This window comes from Falco punctatus (assembly GCF_963210335.1).
Source record: "Falco punctatus genome assembly, chromosome: 4".
NCBI classification, from domain to species: domain Eukaryota; kingdom Metazoa; phylum Chordata; class Aves; order Falconiformes; family Falconidae; genus Falco; species Falco punctatus.
In genome coordinates, this window is record NC_137583.1 from 70,570,331 (window position 1) to 70,586,609 (window position 16,279).

The 16,279-nt window shown below is 37.0% G+C and overlaps 1 protein-coding gene across 2 annotated transcripts in view; it reads left to right on the top strand.

Moving 5' to 3' along the window:
- The window catches only part of PIP4K2A (phosphatidylinositol-5-phosphate 4-kinase type 2 alpha), a 115,231-nt gene that overhangs the window by 78,924 nt on the left and 20,028 nt on the right, over nt 1-16,279 (top strand). For both annotated transcript variants that reach the window (XM_080382341.1, XM_080382342.1), the window contains exons 4-5: nt 1,830-1,982; nt 14,255-14,401. In XM_080382341.1, coding sequence (XP_080238467.1) covers nt 1,830-1,982; nt 14,255-14,401 — 300 coding nt within the window. The remainder of the gene's footprint in view (nt 1-1,829; nt 1,983-14,254; nt 14,402-16,279) is intronic.

Sequence of the window (16,279 nt, forward strand, 5' to 3'; positions counted from 1 at the left end):
TATGTCATTCTAATAAAACTTCATAGAGCCTGTGTGCTTTTAGGTGATTTACTGTTATTCCTACTACTCCTGAGTATTTCAGTTGAACAAAGTAACCTTGGGGGAAAAACGTTCTTATTTCATATTAAACTGATTTCAGAAAGCATCCTGCATTTGGGATAAATACAACTATGCTGAAGGTCTGTTGAAGTCAGTGGGTCTCCAAAATACAGAGACATAATTGTATGTGTTCAAGTGCCGCCTTAAATTGGGGGGTATAGTTGCCCTTACCTCTTTGTTGAGGTTATTACTTTATAATAATTATTGACCTTCTGTCACTGGGGTTGAATTGGCATGTCCAGCTCCTGCTGAAGTCCATAAAGCTTGTGAATGGATTTATCAATGGTAAAAACTTCCAAATAAAACATAACTCTTATAAAAATAAAATTTTGTGGGTTTAGTACCTGGTGATGGTGGACTGAGCCTATTTCTAATTACTTTCTGAAAGCATCATTGTTCTTCTAGTGTAAATCTGTTTTGTGACTTAGTTCACTGTGCCTTATCAAACTGCACAAATGTGTCATGTTCTGTAGCTGCTGGAGATGGTCTTTTGCCATTTAGGAATCTGAAACATCTACATACAAAACTTTATTAAAACTTTTGTGAAAATGGCTTTTCTTCTAGCAGGGAGAATGTTATGCTATGTGAGTGTGGAGGGGGGGAAGTATATTTCAATTTAGCAACAGCTGTTTGTGCAGTATGGTACAATGAGGAACGATAGTAGGAGCTGGGGTTTTCTGCTACCAGTAGAGATATACCAAATGGGTACTGCAAGTTTATTTCATAAACATAGAAGGGTTCCAGCAGTCTGTAATTAACTTGTTTAATCTTTTCAGAGTATGGTCTGGTTTTATGAAAGTACACATGGGGTGTAAGAACATTATTGTTTTCTCATGGTTGTGCTGCTGCTGTTACTAGTTATTATTTAAAAAAAAAAAAAAAAAAAGTGTCATTCACGTATGTAACAATTGGCATAAACTTTTACTGGTGAAGATAGATGTTTCCAGGCACAACCAAGTTGTTATACTTTGTCCAATTTATTTTTACTGGTTTTAAATATAAAATAATATAATCTGAATACTTCTTTTCCGAAAAAAGCAGAAGGCTTCTCTTGCTACTGTTGAAGTGCAGGTAGTCTCAAGTATTGCTCTAAAAATGGTCACTAATCTCTAGAAGTTTTTCTTCTAACTACTATACGGTTATTAACTCATCTTCCTCTCTTGAGTCTGTAGCAGGGTAAGCCTGTTTTACAAAAGGAGGTACTGTACAATAATATTACTTGCTTAACACTAGATATGAAACCATTGGAATAGCTCTGGTATTACAAATTGGAAATCTGGCTGTGATCTTGTTTACATACCAGATCACACTGGCTCAAGAGCAAATCCTGCTCAGTTTCAAAGTGATACTGTTACTACAGGTGAATCCTCTATTTATAGTTATTGTGGTGTAATACAGTGTTCCTTTTGGATTTTTCATTCATGTGTTTTCTTCCGCAAAGCTGATAATGTTTACGTAATAAAGTGTGATACATTCTCATTCAGCATTGAGAGTAACTTTTGAACCACTGATGGGCAAATACCATCCCCCAAACATTCTTTTGTTCTCATTTTTGAAGTGATTTATCAAGATAATGCAGTTTGTGATTACATGCTTTGCAGAATTCAGCTTGGTGCAGGTGTATTGAAAGAGATTAAAAAATAAATTTAAATTGCTTATACTTGTTCTAATTAAAAGTTGCATATTTTTGTCTGACTTGGTGCTTTTTTTTGTTTTCAATCAATTGACAGAATTCATTGACAAGAAGTGCGCCCCTTGCCAATGATTCCCAAGCACGGAGTGGTGCCCGCTTTCATACATCTTATGACAAAAGATATATCATCAAAACTATAACAAGTGAAGATGTAGCAGAAATGCACAACATACTGAAGAAATACCATCAGGTAATGTACTATTTATTATGAGAGTGTGGGATCTCTCCTTAAATATTATAATGCAAATATTTTTTAGGGTGCTAAAAGTTTTAAATTAGTAATTCTGGGAAAAGAGCCACTTCAGACATTTTCCCTTTTGCATGAGCAGTGTATTGAGGTCTGCAATTCACAAGGCTGCACTTCTCTACATATCTAAGCTAGCTTTAAGTAAAATTATATGTCTGTGGTACAGAGATACTAACTTGGAGGCCATAAGCTCCTTCGCCATACTAGGAAGATGGTCTTTCTTTCAGCTAGCGGACTCCCGGCTTGAAGCTACTTACTGTGTGCTAGCTTGGAGAGATGTCTGTGTATGTGAATGGTGCAGGTGACCTCTTTCTTCCTGGTCTGATGACTGAATGTTCTGTCTTTCACTAACAGCAGATTTCAAAAAATTAAAGTTGTGTTGTGTGAGAAATGAAAAATTGGATATAATTAATGTAAAATTCCTGCTAATAAAAACCCCAGGTTTTCCTAATGTGCATTTCCATAAACAACAGTAAAGTCAAAAGTGAACAGTGGAGATTTCTTAAATCAGCCTTGATAGCTTTCATACAGTGCCAGTGTATAATTTGTGTGGATGGCATGGGGAGGAGCAGAACCTGGGGAACACAAGAAGCCTTAATAAAATCAGTGCTAATTTTCTTAGCCCTAGATCGGTTTGAATAAGCTCTAAAGCTGCAGAAATCAGAAAAACCTCTAAAAATAATCTATGATACGATACCCAATAGGAGGGATTTTTATCCTTTCCGTCTTCCTGCTCACTTCCATGGGTTGGGATTTCAGGTAAAGACTTCAGGACATTTGGCGTTGGGGCTTTGTTGTCACTGGTTTAGGTGGTTTCTTTTTTGTCTCGCAGTGGTTTTGTTTGGTGCTTTTTTAATACTGTTACCTTTGTAAAACCAGTTTTAAAGCAATCTTTTGAGGTGGAAGGGAGGGAAAAACATACTTTCGAGGCACTTGGGATTGAAGGTGCCAGCTATCTTTGTGGTGCTATTTGGCTGTCTCCCTGTCTGCTCTTCTTGTGTTGAAGGGAGATTGCTGAATGCCCTCCAAGTCCAGAGCAGCTTGGGAAGCCTTCAATGAGTTAGATCTGAACTCTTTTTCTCTCCCTGTATGTTGTTCTTATGTTTAAATAACATGCAGGACCACCATGGGTTTGTTTTAATGTAGATAAATATCATCACTACAGAAATGTTCATAAGACTATCTTTTAATTACAGTTTTACTGAAGAGAATTTTTAAAACATCTAATTGTAATTTGGGGTTTATTTTTTATTAGAGTTCTCAAACTTAGAATATTGGATTTGAGCTATGAAGCAGTGCAGCAAAATCAAAGTTTTAGTCTGTTTTGTATTCGGTATTAGAAGCTAGTATTAATGGTTAGATTTTGAGGCTTAATCCGTCTGAAAATCATACTGCTTTTCAAACAGTCATCTCCTTTCAAGGGTGTCAATGAAGACAGCACTGACGTGAATGAACTTAAAAATTTGGAATCTTTCCATTAATGCTTTCAAACATCAGAGTTCATAATAGGCTAGGTTACAAGGAATAATGATCTGAAAGTTATCTGTACCAGGCATCTAATTTCACTTTATACTGGAAAAACATTCATATGAGAAAGCTCTCATTGGTGCCTCCAAAAGGTTCATAAAGTTACGATATCTATTTCTTTTTGTAAAGTGCTCTCAAGTTCTGAGACAAAGTGCTGTAAATGCAGAGGAACTCAAGCACAGAGACAGTTTAATAATTGACCTTTTAAATGAAATTAATTTCCGTATCTTCAGCAATACTGAATGAAATCGTTTGAATTAATTAAAGAAAATCTCAATTAAATCCCATTAACTCTGGTGACAGCTGATACAGTGTCCTGTGTGTTGCTGCTGGAAATTGAATGCTTGGAATCTAGGTACAGCAGCTTGTCCTCCCATTTCTCTAGATGTTTTTCACAAGTGGAACTTACTTAGCTTGCTTGACAGTGCAGAGAACCCATTGTCCTGGTGGAAAGGTTTTAATAATTCCCTTGACCAATTCATCCTACAAAGACTGGCCTTAGACCGCCTTTCTACTAATGAGCAATGCAATGCCAGGTAACATCCACTGGCACTTCAGCTCATTAGTGGTCCCTGCTGTGGTTTTGCTTTGGGCCAGCTAGCTGTCTCCCAGATAATTCTGGGCAAGGCTCAAGGTATTAACTGAGGCCAGTTACTGTTCTTACTTAAGAGCCTGAATATGATCATCCTGTTTTAGAGGAGACCTTAATTTGCGTGTGAGTTACTCCATTCCAGATGCCAGATTCCAGAACTAATGCCGGAGGACAGTCCAAGACTGGTCTAATTCGCTGGTATTGTTCTTTATGGTTCTGTCGCATGGCATAGTTGCAGTAGTGCAAGATTTTTCAGAGACTGCACTGGTACTCCGGTGGAAATCTTTGTCCATAAAGCAAGTTCTCTTAAGTTCAATTTTATTTTGTCATAGTCTTTCCTGCCAATAGAGGAAATGTCAAGTTCCCTGTACTGATCTACATACTTACCTTATTGCCCAGTGTCTACCTTAATTGTAATCATTGCCACAGTTAACAAAGCTAACTGTAATTGCACGCAGAAGTACCAAATATGGGATTTTTAGGGGAAAGTCTGCTTGTTAGCTTTTCTCCAATTTCAGTTCAGTGACCACCAGCAGCATGTAGCACATATATGAAAATTTCTGGCCCTGTTAAGTGTGCTTCACAGCCTGAGTGTGATCATGTTTGGGACTAGTTTGGGACTTCCAGTGGCATGTGCTTACATCATACCCTGTGCCAGGCTGCTCTTAGAGCAGAGCTGTATTTGAAAGGCTCAGCCTTCTAAGGCAGGGAACATGCAGACATGTTCAGACCCAGTTATGTAATGCAGTGATCATCCTGGGAGGAATAAAACTTTCTTAGGTGCATGAAGGCTAGGGAGGTGATTCATGTGAACTTTAGAAGGCTGTTTCTCCCCTGTTAGAGATCAAGTACGCCCAGAGGACCTAAAGTGAGATCATTTATCCATTATGAACCTAACTCGAAAACCCTCTGCATCTTGCACCCTCTTTCACCTGCCCAGGAAGGCAGTAATTATCTTCCAGTTACTTCTGAAATGATTGTGAGCAAAATAAATGCCTTTTATGACAGATCATCTTTCCTCTTTCTCAGGCTTTTCCCCCCACCTATCCCCACTACAAATTCATTCCAAGTTTCTTCCCCAGGTTGAAACTCTTGAGTTTCATTTAAACCATATTTACTCACCTGTTTCCTTATTAAGACTAACAGCTCTAAGCTGATAGAATCATTCTAGACCTTGGAAGTACCTCTGCCCTTGCTTAGGGACCAAACAAGCCTTATCAAACGTTTCTCCAAGACAGCTTGAACTGCTTAATAATAAACACAAGAGGAGAGCTATCTTTAAACAAAGAATACTGGGGAGGGGACCATGACAAGTCAGAAGTGTGAGAGACTGGATATGTTCTTCATTCACCAAATTAGTCTTTGTCTCTGGCACTTGCAAAATAACTGTCAGTCTCCTTACACCATTTTGAACTACAAAGCTACTGCTGAGGCATCTGGGAGTTAGTTGGTCAGCAGCAAAATGTAGCAGGGCAGTTTTTCCATTAACATCTCCAAAGCCCAACTCCAAGTACCAATGATTTTTTTGAGTAGTCACCAAAAGGTTAGAAAGAGGCATGTAGACTGCCACTGAAAAGTAAAAATAAAGGTCATTTTATTGGTAACTAGAAATTGTGGAGATGTTTAGTCCACAAACCCATCCAATTCTTTCCATCCTTCTTCCCTCCCATCTGTCTGAAGGTGCAATAGCCTGTCTGTTCTTTGGAGCTGTGGGGAACTGAGGTTATAGTTACACAGTCTGTATATTTAGATATTTACAAATAGAGCAGGAATTGTGCATAGTCTGTAAACACTTGTAAGTCTAAAAATACTAAGTCTAGATTGCCTGGTTTTCAATTAACCAGAGTTATAATGGACATGACTGTACACCTTGGAGAAATCAGGTTATTTTCAGGAAACAAAATGGTTAGTAACTTGTTAGGAATGAAAATAAAATAACTTAGTTTTGCTGAGTTATTAGCTTTCTTCTTTCTGGGTAGAGTTCCATTGTAATATCGCATGGCATTTTGCAAAGGTAACAAAGTTAGGTGCATCACAATTTACAGTATTATTATTACTATTTAAAATTTAAAAAGCTATCAAAAGTAAAACCAAAAAGAACAAATTCCAAGCCTAAGGCTGTCGACTAGAAATGTGTAAATAACTAAAAGCAAACCAGGTTTGAGGCAGTGTCAGAAGTTACTATAGTAACAGTATATAAGTATATATAGGAATTCCAAATTAAAATTTTTGAATTGGAAATAATAGTCCTGACAATTGTAAATTATAGTTGCTATCCAAAACGGAGTTGCGTTCATTCATTTACTGTGTCTGATGTGATGCCCTTTTTTGTTTTTTGGTTGGGTTTTTTTTTTTAGTGGCAGTCAGGCCCATAACCTCAGACAGATGGTAAACACTTCAGTCTAAACACTGACACTTTCTGTCAACTCATCAGATGAGTCTGACGCTTTTAGTACTGAGTAGAAACACTAGAGATCATTATTTTCTCTTTCAAAGTTAAAAAAAAAAAAAAACAAAAAACAAAAAAAAAAACCACTAAAAAAGCCCACTAAGCCCACCACTTCTAAGAAAACGGGAGGAATAATGTCTTTCTCCATGCTTGAAGTTGCAAAGCATCATGTTATTTATGACTAGACTGTAGAGTCCATTGTGCATGGACCAGCCTTCTTTCTACACTGAAAGAAAAAATGGCCTGGAGCATGAACCAGCTAGGTTTCTAAGTGTTACGCTTAACCCAAATATATATGATGTGTTAGGTTCTTATGCTCTGAATTTCTGTGCTAGCCAGTTTCTAACTACTGTATTATTTTCTGATACATAGTGTGAAATACTGCTTTCAGTTACATTTTAATGGTAATTTGCAATTGTTTTGGGCTGCTTATATTATTGGTATACTACCAGTTATCAGTGGAAGGCTCCTTGCTACTCCTCAGGTGTTACTTCAGCTGAACATCATTTACTTATTCAAATGCACTACAACCACTGTTAGGCTTAAATGGGTCAGACTTTCATATATTAGAAAAGCTGTTGCTGTATGGGCTTGTAGAGGTAGTTTGACCATGTAAAATTGTGTAAGTTAAGCATGTTCATGTTAAATACTTAAATAGTATTTGAGAGCAAAATCAAACATTTATTTGAAATACCTCCAAATCTGGTGTGATTTTAAACCTATACTCCTGACCCCAAGAGCATGGACCAGAAAAAAGGAGTTAAACCTACCGCTCTCTTTGACATTGTTAAAGGAGAGCTCAGCAGTGCCATCTGTGTTGCCAGGATTTCACCCTATGTTCAAGGAACAGGTAATACCCTCCTTCCTCCTAAAGGAAAAGTTTTAATTTCAGCATATATTTAAGGTATGTTTATATATTTCTTTTAGATGTATTGTCCTGTGCAAAAAGCTTATCAGTTTACCTAAATTGCAAAGTATACTATTCAGCAGATATCAATATATATGTAGATATTTTCTAAACTACAAATATGATTTTCAGGGGCAGAAATCAGTGACAGTTGAGTAAAATTATGTAGGTGGATGCTCTAGTTTCTGAAATGTCTGAATCAAGATAACCTGCCCTTCCCAGTGAGATAAACTTGCTTTAAATCTTAAATTGGTATAAAAGCAGAGTCCTGTGCTCTTTGAGAATAGATGACAGGCAGGATAGAAATTTTTAGAAATAAATTAAAGCAAACTTGAGTGTCTGAGAAAAAGAAAAACCTTTGGAAACCTTTTTTTTTTTCCTTCTTTTTCATTAAAATGGACTTCAAAAGGGATTTATTATTTCTCAGTGCTGACACCCAGGTGACTTCAGTAAAGAAAAGAAACTGAGAAGCCATATCGAAGCAGGTGAACAAGAGGGAATTTCTAGCACACAAGCCTTCCAGTATAGAACTACTCATGAGTGCAGATACCCTTTAGGTTTTCTATAGGTGGCTGTCCCTGTTGACAGCACTTCTCTTCCTTACACAGGTAATTGTATGCAGAACTGACAACTATTGCACTGCCTGTTTGTTTCCCTGGCAACCAGCAGAAATAGTGAATAGTGGTAAAGGAGAGGGACTGCCCATTTACCGGAGGCAGCAAACAGCAGAACCATGGGGAGGTGAATGGGAAGAAAGGAAAGAATAGAATGAGCTAAAAAGGGGAAATGAAAGCATAAAAGAGAAGACAAAAGCAGGAAAAAAAATCTTACCTTAGCTTCTGGAGAGGAAAAAAATATGAAAGAAACAGGAAGGGAAATGAAGGGGGGGGGGGAAATGCAGGCAGTAAGGTGAAAAAGGGGGAAATTACAACAAGATCAGGGTTCAGGGCTGCGCAGGAATCAAGGAATATTGAGTGGAAGATAGGAGAAAACATTAAAATCATAAATAGGTAGAAAAACATTACCATAGGCTAAAAGCAATTTTGTCACAAATCTGTTAAACATAGGCTGGAGAATACCCCAGAAAAGAAAGTGGGGACTAGGTGTCTAGGAGTTTGCACTGAGATGGGCTGACATCAAGCTGGTAGGTTGCTAAGGCAGAGCTACATCTAAGTTTGTGCCATCCTCCCTCTGTGTCATTACTTGCACAGGTTATCAGTGGCTTGCTTCCTCCCAGCTCCTCCCTTTTTCTTCATGAGTTGCATCTGTATGTATCTCAAAAAGAAGGGAAAGGGTAGGTAAAAAGGCAAAGCAAGGCAATATAATGTACTATTATCTAAGTACAAATGTGCATGAAGGACACATACCATGTAATGGTGACCCTGACTCTCTGTATGACCTAATGTAGTAAGAGGTGAAGATTTATGGGAGGTTTCCAAAGAAACGCAGTTAAGAAAAGCCCTTCAGCCAGTCCCTTGTATGAATCAAGAAGCTGCACAGAACATGTCCTCTGCCCTGTGCTAAGATAACAGATATATAGCACCTTTGATATGAAAAACCAGAAGCAGAAAAAGTAGACATGAGAATATATCTGCTCTCATTCGAGTCTACATTTCACTTGCATCCGTGGGCCCACTGTTTCCTATAGGATAGGTGACCCTGAAAGTGGGAAACTCACTAGCATGAGCATCAGATGGAATTGTAAAAGGGCAATATGCAAAAGGGCCATACAACCACAGACTGGAACTGCTACCAAAAATCTTCACTAAAAGATGTGAAATTTTATAGGTAAATACCTTAACTACACAAAATATCAGAATGGACTTGGCTGAACGTGGCTCTTTTGAGGCCTAGGTTTCACCAGTAGGTGTTTCCTATGTATTTATTGTATTTTATGTCTGTAAACTCCTGATGCTGTGCACAGCACTTTCAGAAGAAACTGCATGCCCAGTGACTCATTTGGTTGTAGCAGTACCAAGTATAATGTTTCTGATAGCAGATCTGCAACCTAGATAATCACACGTGGTGGTAACATTTAGATTACATTGCACTTTGAAGTAAAATTAACACCGGCCGAAGTCTAAAACAATGTAAAATGTAAGGCTTCGAGTCATAGGGCTTGTATCTGAAAACCTGTGTATTTATTGAACACTTCTTTAAATGAAATTATTTTCTTACATTACTTACTAGAAGAAAACAGCTTTATGCGCCTTGAAAATCTATAACTTCCTATCATGTTGCTCTAGTTTGATTAGTTAATCCTTTCGATGTGTCACGTAAGTAGCCAGTGGATAATTTGCTGTGAAATTATTAGGGTTCAAGAAAATGGCAATAAGCAGAATAATATTCTGAAACATGATATAATGCTGGACAAGGTTCTCAACCTCCTTTTTGGGGAGTGATTCTACATGTCAATGCACGTGCACACAACACGTTGGTGGAGGCTATTTCTGACTGCAGGCAAGAGGATTTGAAAGAGAAAATTGAGGCCACAAAAGGAGTGTCAACGTCTTGTCATTCACAAAGCCTAAAATGTTTTTAAATAATTATATCACTTGCCATTCAGTTTCTTTAATGAAAGTATCCTAATGAATGTATAGACTTGTCACATAAGCATTTGATAATTCAGGTATGATTGCCTTAATCATGATGTAGAAAATCATTAAAATAATATACAAAGGGGTAACAGAATGAGCATGTTGTGTATGTCTGAATTAATGTCTGCAAAAACAGGCCTATCAGTGAGAAATAGGAATATTAAGTTTTCACATAGAACCAAGATAGACATAATTCAGGATTTAGTCTTCACCAATGTCAAATCATTCCAAGGGGAGGAGAAGAAAGAGTAGAAATGGGAATTTTACCCTGTGTTTTTCTAAAAAGAGCTAAAACTGGCATAACTTCTTTGCCAATAATTTGTATACATTTTATAATGTTTCAGTCATCATGGTATCTTACTGGTGTAACTGTGGGGAAGCAAGAACCTAAGAATCCTAATTTTCATGTAAAATGAGATAGGAGAAGTTCTGTTCTTATTAAGGAATCTTGAAGCTGTATTTATACAAAAGTTAACAAGAATATAGGGTCATAAAGAATTTCTTACTAGTTTTGAGCTTTAAGCATGAGGTTCAAGGGAGTTCAGAAAATTATGTATTTGAAACCTATGCTGCACAGTTGATAAAATGTGTCAACATGCTGATGATACTTTATTTTGTTAATGGTAATATTGTCCTTATGCTGTGCAGAAAAATGAAATTTGTCTGAATTAAAAAATGATGAGGTGTTTATTACAACACTTTTTAAAAAAGATGGATTTTGTTACTGGATATAAGGACTTATAAATGTATTAGCTAAGTGTTACAGTTTTATTTAGCAAGGCTGCTTGGTAGAATTGTTTTAATGTTCATTTTAGAAAGAATTAACATAAAGGAGTGAAGGTCTTTTCTTCCACTGAAATTTAGCAGTCCTGTTAAGCATGTACCGGCTTATTTTCTAGGCTCACTTTTATTCCAGCTGTGAGTGGGAAACTTCAGGAAATCATTCCTAAAAAGCACCTTGAGGTGACTAAATTGCTACTTCATTTATATCAAGATGGACAAATTGAAAATCTGCCAACCACAGTCACCAGTGCAAGTCCTGCTGGACTCCCACCCAAACAGATGACACGTTTTGCCTCCTCTGTGATGCAGATATGGGGGATTGATAGTTTCAAAGGTAGGAAGTTCTAGACCAACCTTGTAGATGCTGAAAGCAAGTGGCATTCCTCCCTCTTTCCTTTGTCTCCCCATCAGGATAAGAAATGTCATGGGAAACACTGACATCATTTTAGGGGCTTTTCTTTAAATTGCAATGGCAGGACTGTCTACAGTCGGCAGTGAATAGGAAACAACTGTTGTGGTACATAGTCTGCTTTGAGAAGGTCCCTTGGAAGTTTGCAAGAACATGGCCAAGTCCCTTTTTATTAAGTGAAGAGCACTACCAGCATACCATTTCATGTCCTGTGTTGCATGCTAGTAACACTGCCCTTTCAGAAGGCTTGTTTGTAAGACATTAAAGTGAAACAACAGTGTCAGCAAATGGCTAATCCTTATGTACAAATAGGACTTAAGCGACTCATTAATTGCCTTTTTTCTCCCTGTTACATGATGCAGAACAGTTTGGGAGGAGGTTGTGTGCTGCTGACCAAAGGATTTATTTCATGTTATTGCAGTGGGTATGTTGCACGTGTTCTGTATTAATGACATTGCTGTTTTACAGATGGGGTACCCTTAGGACCAGAAAGTTTAAAATCTGAGAGCTAGCACTAGCTAGGGTTGAAGAGATAGTTTAAGCGTCAAGACTGTGACCCTAGAAGCAGAGAGGAAGGGCAGGGAGTTACTAGTCTGGTACGTAGGCCTAGCTGCTGTTCCTTCACATGGCACAAACTCTCTTATGTGATTTCATATAGTTTCCATGTCTTGGATTCCTGTATGGTAAATTGAAATAATGGCATTTATTATAATTTAAGTTCTGTACTTAAGAGCCATAAGATGAGGAATGGCTGGATCCATTAAAGAGTTGAGTGGCCTGAAGTTCTGTGACACTAAACTCTTCTTGACCATCCTTGAAGAACCTAATCATTTTGGAGAAGGAATCACTCAGGAAATGTTTTTATAAGAATCCTTCCCACCTTCTATAAAGCATTAGAAAAGTATTTACCTTTAGGATATATGCCAAGTACTTGATGTTTATGAAAAAAAAATAATCAATGTCGTTTGACTAATAGGGATTAGTATTTTAAACAAGTTTTCTGTAACCTCATAATTAATAGTTCTCATTTCACTTGATGATGGGACCTCCAAGACAAACTTCTGATGGTCGAAACGAGCTGTGTATCCTGTAACACATTGAAACTGGTTTGTGAGGTTGTTAACAGCCCTATGATTGAGAGCCCTCCGGTTGAAGAACTCTAAACTTCTGCCTCTGTTAAATGCAGGAGTCTTCTCAGGTGCAAACCAATCAATCTTTGTGCACTGCTCAGGACTGACATTGCTCTTGTGGCCTTTTACTGTCAAACTTCTTTGTATTTTGGGGCACACAATTCTATTTCCTTCTAAAGATTCTGATTTGTATTTACTGAGCCTCTGCAGTGGCTTATGTTTTGCCCATTCTTAGGCAGTTTGAGCTTAAAAATGCTTTGCTGTGAGGTGGCACAACTGCATCTTGACCATGTTCTCTGCTTCAGGGCTTGTAACCTCCAGGACAGCTAGAGGGCAAACAGAAAGAAGTGTTACAGCCCCAAACTGTGCCAGCACAATTCAACAGAGCTCACGTGTCAGACTTGTTCGTCAAAATTATGTTCAATTCACAGTCAACAATTTCCGTTATTGTTGTTCGTTCCTTTTGTTTCTTGCTGGACAGGATTGTTTTCAGGACTTTCAAATCTTTCTAATTTTATTCTTCCATTTAAAAGGTTCCAGTATAAAGTTAGTGAGAGAAATTCCTTAAAATTAACAGAGGAGCCCCAAACTGCAATACCTCCAGGGTTCCAAGAGCTTTGTTATGTTACTTGTTACCAAATACTAACTACCTTTGTTAAGCAATTCAAATGGCTTATTCAGTTGACTTGTTCTAAAGTCTCCTGTATTTTAGAATAATGTGTTTCCAATAACTGGGTCACTCTGGCACAAAAGAAACAGAAACTTCAGTATTCATGGAAAGTTTAAAAGCTGATCTTCTTTAAAAGCTGACTGTTGGTTAGTTTCTGCGTTTCTGATTTGGACCTTGAATTTTTAAATTTTCTTCAAGTTCCTCTGTTTGAGACTTGGTAATAACAGAAAGAGATAAGTTGGTGAGTCCTTTTCTGGTTTACATCATTTTCCTTGGTTCCACAAAATATGAGTGATGTGTTTGAGTTGGTTTTAGGATTAATATAGTATGGGTATTTTTATTCTGGGAATAAATATTAATTTGTTAATAGTTCTCATCATCAATGTAGTCTGTACTTTTTCTGCTTCCTCCAGTAGTCTTTCCAATAGAAGTTCAAACTATTAGTTGTAAGGCAAGTGATTTTTAAAAAAAAAGACAGGTTTCAGGTGCAGGTGGCAAATCTTTTCAAGGTTAATAGCCCATTTGTAATGGAATATGGTGACCTTAAGGAAATACAGTCATTCATAAATAAAAAATACAGGGATCTTGCACTTCACTACTCAACTCTATTGACCCTGAAATGCAACTGTCACATAGGAACTAGCAGAAAGTTGGTGATTATAAATAATACCCCTTGCTGATGACAGCACCATAAACGTTCATCATAGTAAACAAATCCTGAGAACAGACAAACATACCAATTACATATAATCTGGTACAAAATGCAGCAGTATGATGTTTGAAAATACATTTCTGGGTTTTGACACTGGGTCCAAATATGTTACTTGCATTAAGTGTGCTTTTTGGACCATAAAAGTGGAAAGGTCTGTCAAATGGAGCCTGCTCTTTCTATGAGGTTTTCTGTAGAAGTGAGGAGTTACAAATTAAGCAGTTCAAGATTTTAATTTTCACACACTGGCCTAAAAAGCAGGTAACCTCCCAATGAGGGGGATTGTTTTGGCCTGACTCTTTTCAAGGTTTGTCTCCACACAAATATATATTCAGCAAATAAATGTGTTGTTTCTGGGTGTTTTGTCTTTAAAAAGGTATAAATATATATTTATATAATGTATATCCACCCTCACTTCTGTTCTTTTCTTTTGCTCCTGCAGTTTATTGTGGAGTGTCATGGGAATACACTTCTTCCCCAGTTTTTGGGCATGTACCGGCTTACTGTTGATGGAGTTGAAGTATATATGATTGTTACGAGAAATGTGTTCAGCCACCGTTTATCCGTTTATAGAAAATACGATTTAAAGGTGAGAAATAACTGCTGATGAAATAACTGACAAAGTAGCTGAAAAAATCTTTACTATAAATGTTAGCTTATGTTGGTGCTTGAATATTGCTCAGAATTTTAATTAATTTTAAGTTGTGTTATGTAAGAGCCAGCATTAACTGGTTTATTTCTGCATCTGGGTTTAGCAAAACTGAAGGATGGTTTTATCAAAATTGTGCATATTTATTTGCATTGTGCATTTTCAAAGAGAGCCATTTAAGTGGGTGTGTTTGTTAAATGTAAGTAATGGTTAAAGGTAGACCCCTTCACACATATCCAATAGTAATTCTGCTTCCTGTAGGTCTTTATCAACATAATGGAAAGCCACAGCTGATTCTGCAGAGGGCTTTTATAAAATAACTAAATATCATCATAAGTTAAACCAGTAAATTGCTACTAACAAAGTACATCGCTACTCCAAAAGCTCCATATTTTATTCCATATTTTTAAAATAATCCAATTTAAAAAGAGAAGGTTCTTAAAAACAAAAATTTGTGTTGCTTTTATCATAAGGTGTATTTTAGGGTTTTTTCAGAAGGTTTATCTGCTCGTTATTTTGCAAATAGTTAATACACAGTGCCTACAACTAATGTCCGAAGTGTAGTCTTAGTCTTTTTACTTACCTAAGGGATTGTATTTTAATTTCCTCCATGAAGTCACCCCTTAGAAACCTACTTCTTTCTAGCATGTTTTTGTGTTGAACAACTAAGTGCATCTGCAAACTTGTTTTAAGGTGTTTATTTAGCATTCTGTATTAAGACATTTGTAATGCTGTGCACACCATCCTTTCCTCCTGTCAGGTACCTACCTAGCAGCTGGTTAGATAGTTGACTGAACGTGATTTGTAAGAACTGATTTCCAGATTGTCAGCAGCTGACTTTTTGGTATTTAGTACCATTGACAGCAGAGTTTCCTCAAGAAAGACATTTTTTTGAGAACTGTATGTGTTTTAGAGCATTGTAATGTCCAGATGCGTTAAAAAAGGGGGGAAAGCACAACAGAAAGAAACAAATGATATAAAGCATGTTCTTAGCGTTGGTATCATAAATTTACCTCTGTGAATGCTTCTATACTCTATTCAGTTTGTCCAGCTGGACTGAATTGCTTTAAAGGTAAACTTCTCTTGCAATTTAAATTTAACATCAATATCACATTATTCTTCAAAACTAACTCCTTCACTGAGTATTAGTAGTGTTGTAGTGACACTGCACGTATTATAAATCACGTTTTCTTTACTTTCATTGCTACAGCATCTACGGTTGTAGGTTCAGTCCTTTTTCGTACATGAGTATTTTTGACACTAGCTTAGAGCTCACTTGTAGCGCAAGTCTTTACCTGTGCAGATACTAAGAGACCACAGATCGGCCTAGGATTTCAGAGGTATTTTCTTGGCCACTGAGGTATTTTATTAAAATTTATTAAAATAACTTCAATGTCAAATTTGGCAATCTCCCTAATTTTTACTATTGTAAATCCACTTTTTTCCCTCCAGTTTGGTTTTCAGCTGATCTTTTTTTAGGCCAAATAGTCTGTTAGAGCACGGAATACAACATAAAAAGTGTATTTTTATGTAACATAAAAAGTAAACATAAAAAGTTTAGTAAACTAAAATGTCAGACTTTCACTAGGCTTTATTAGCAGTTAACGATACAATGCAATGAAATCCCTGCTTGCTGTGCCATACATAATAACTAAGATGTACAGCCCCATTTATATTTTATCTCCATCTTTTCTAAGTTTCTCTCTGCAAACAGCATAAAACGTGATATAAAAACATGTGGTTGGGAATCCTTATGTTCTTTAAACTAGCGTGACTGAACTCCAGCACTTCTTTACACAATGCATACCTTCCAACAAA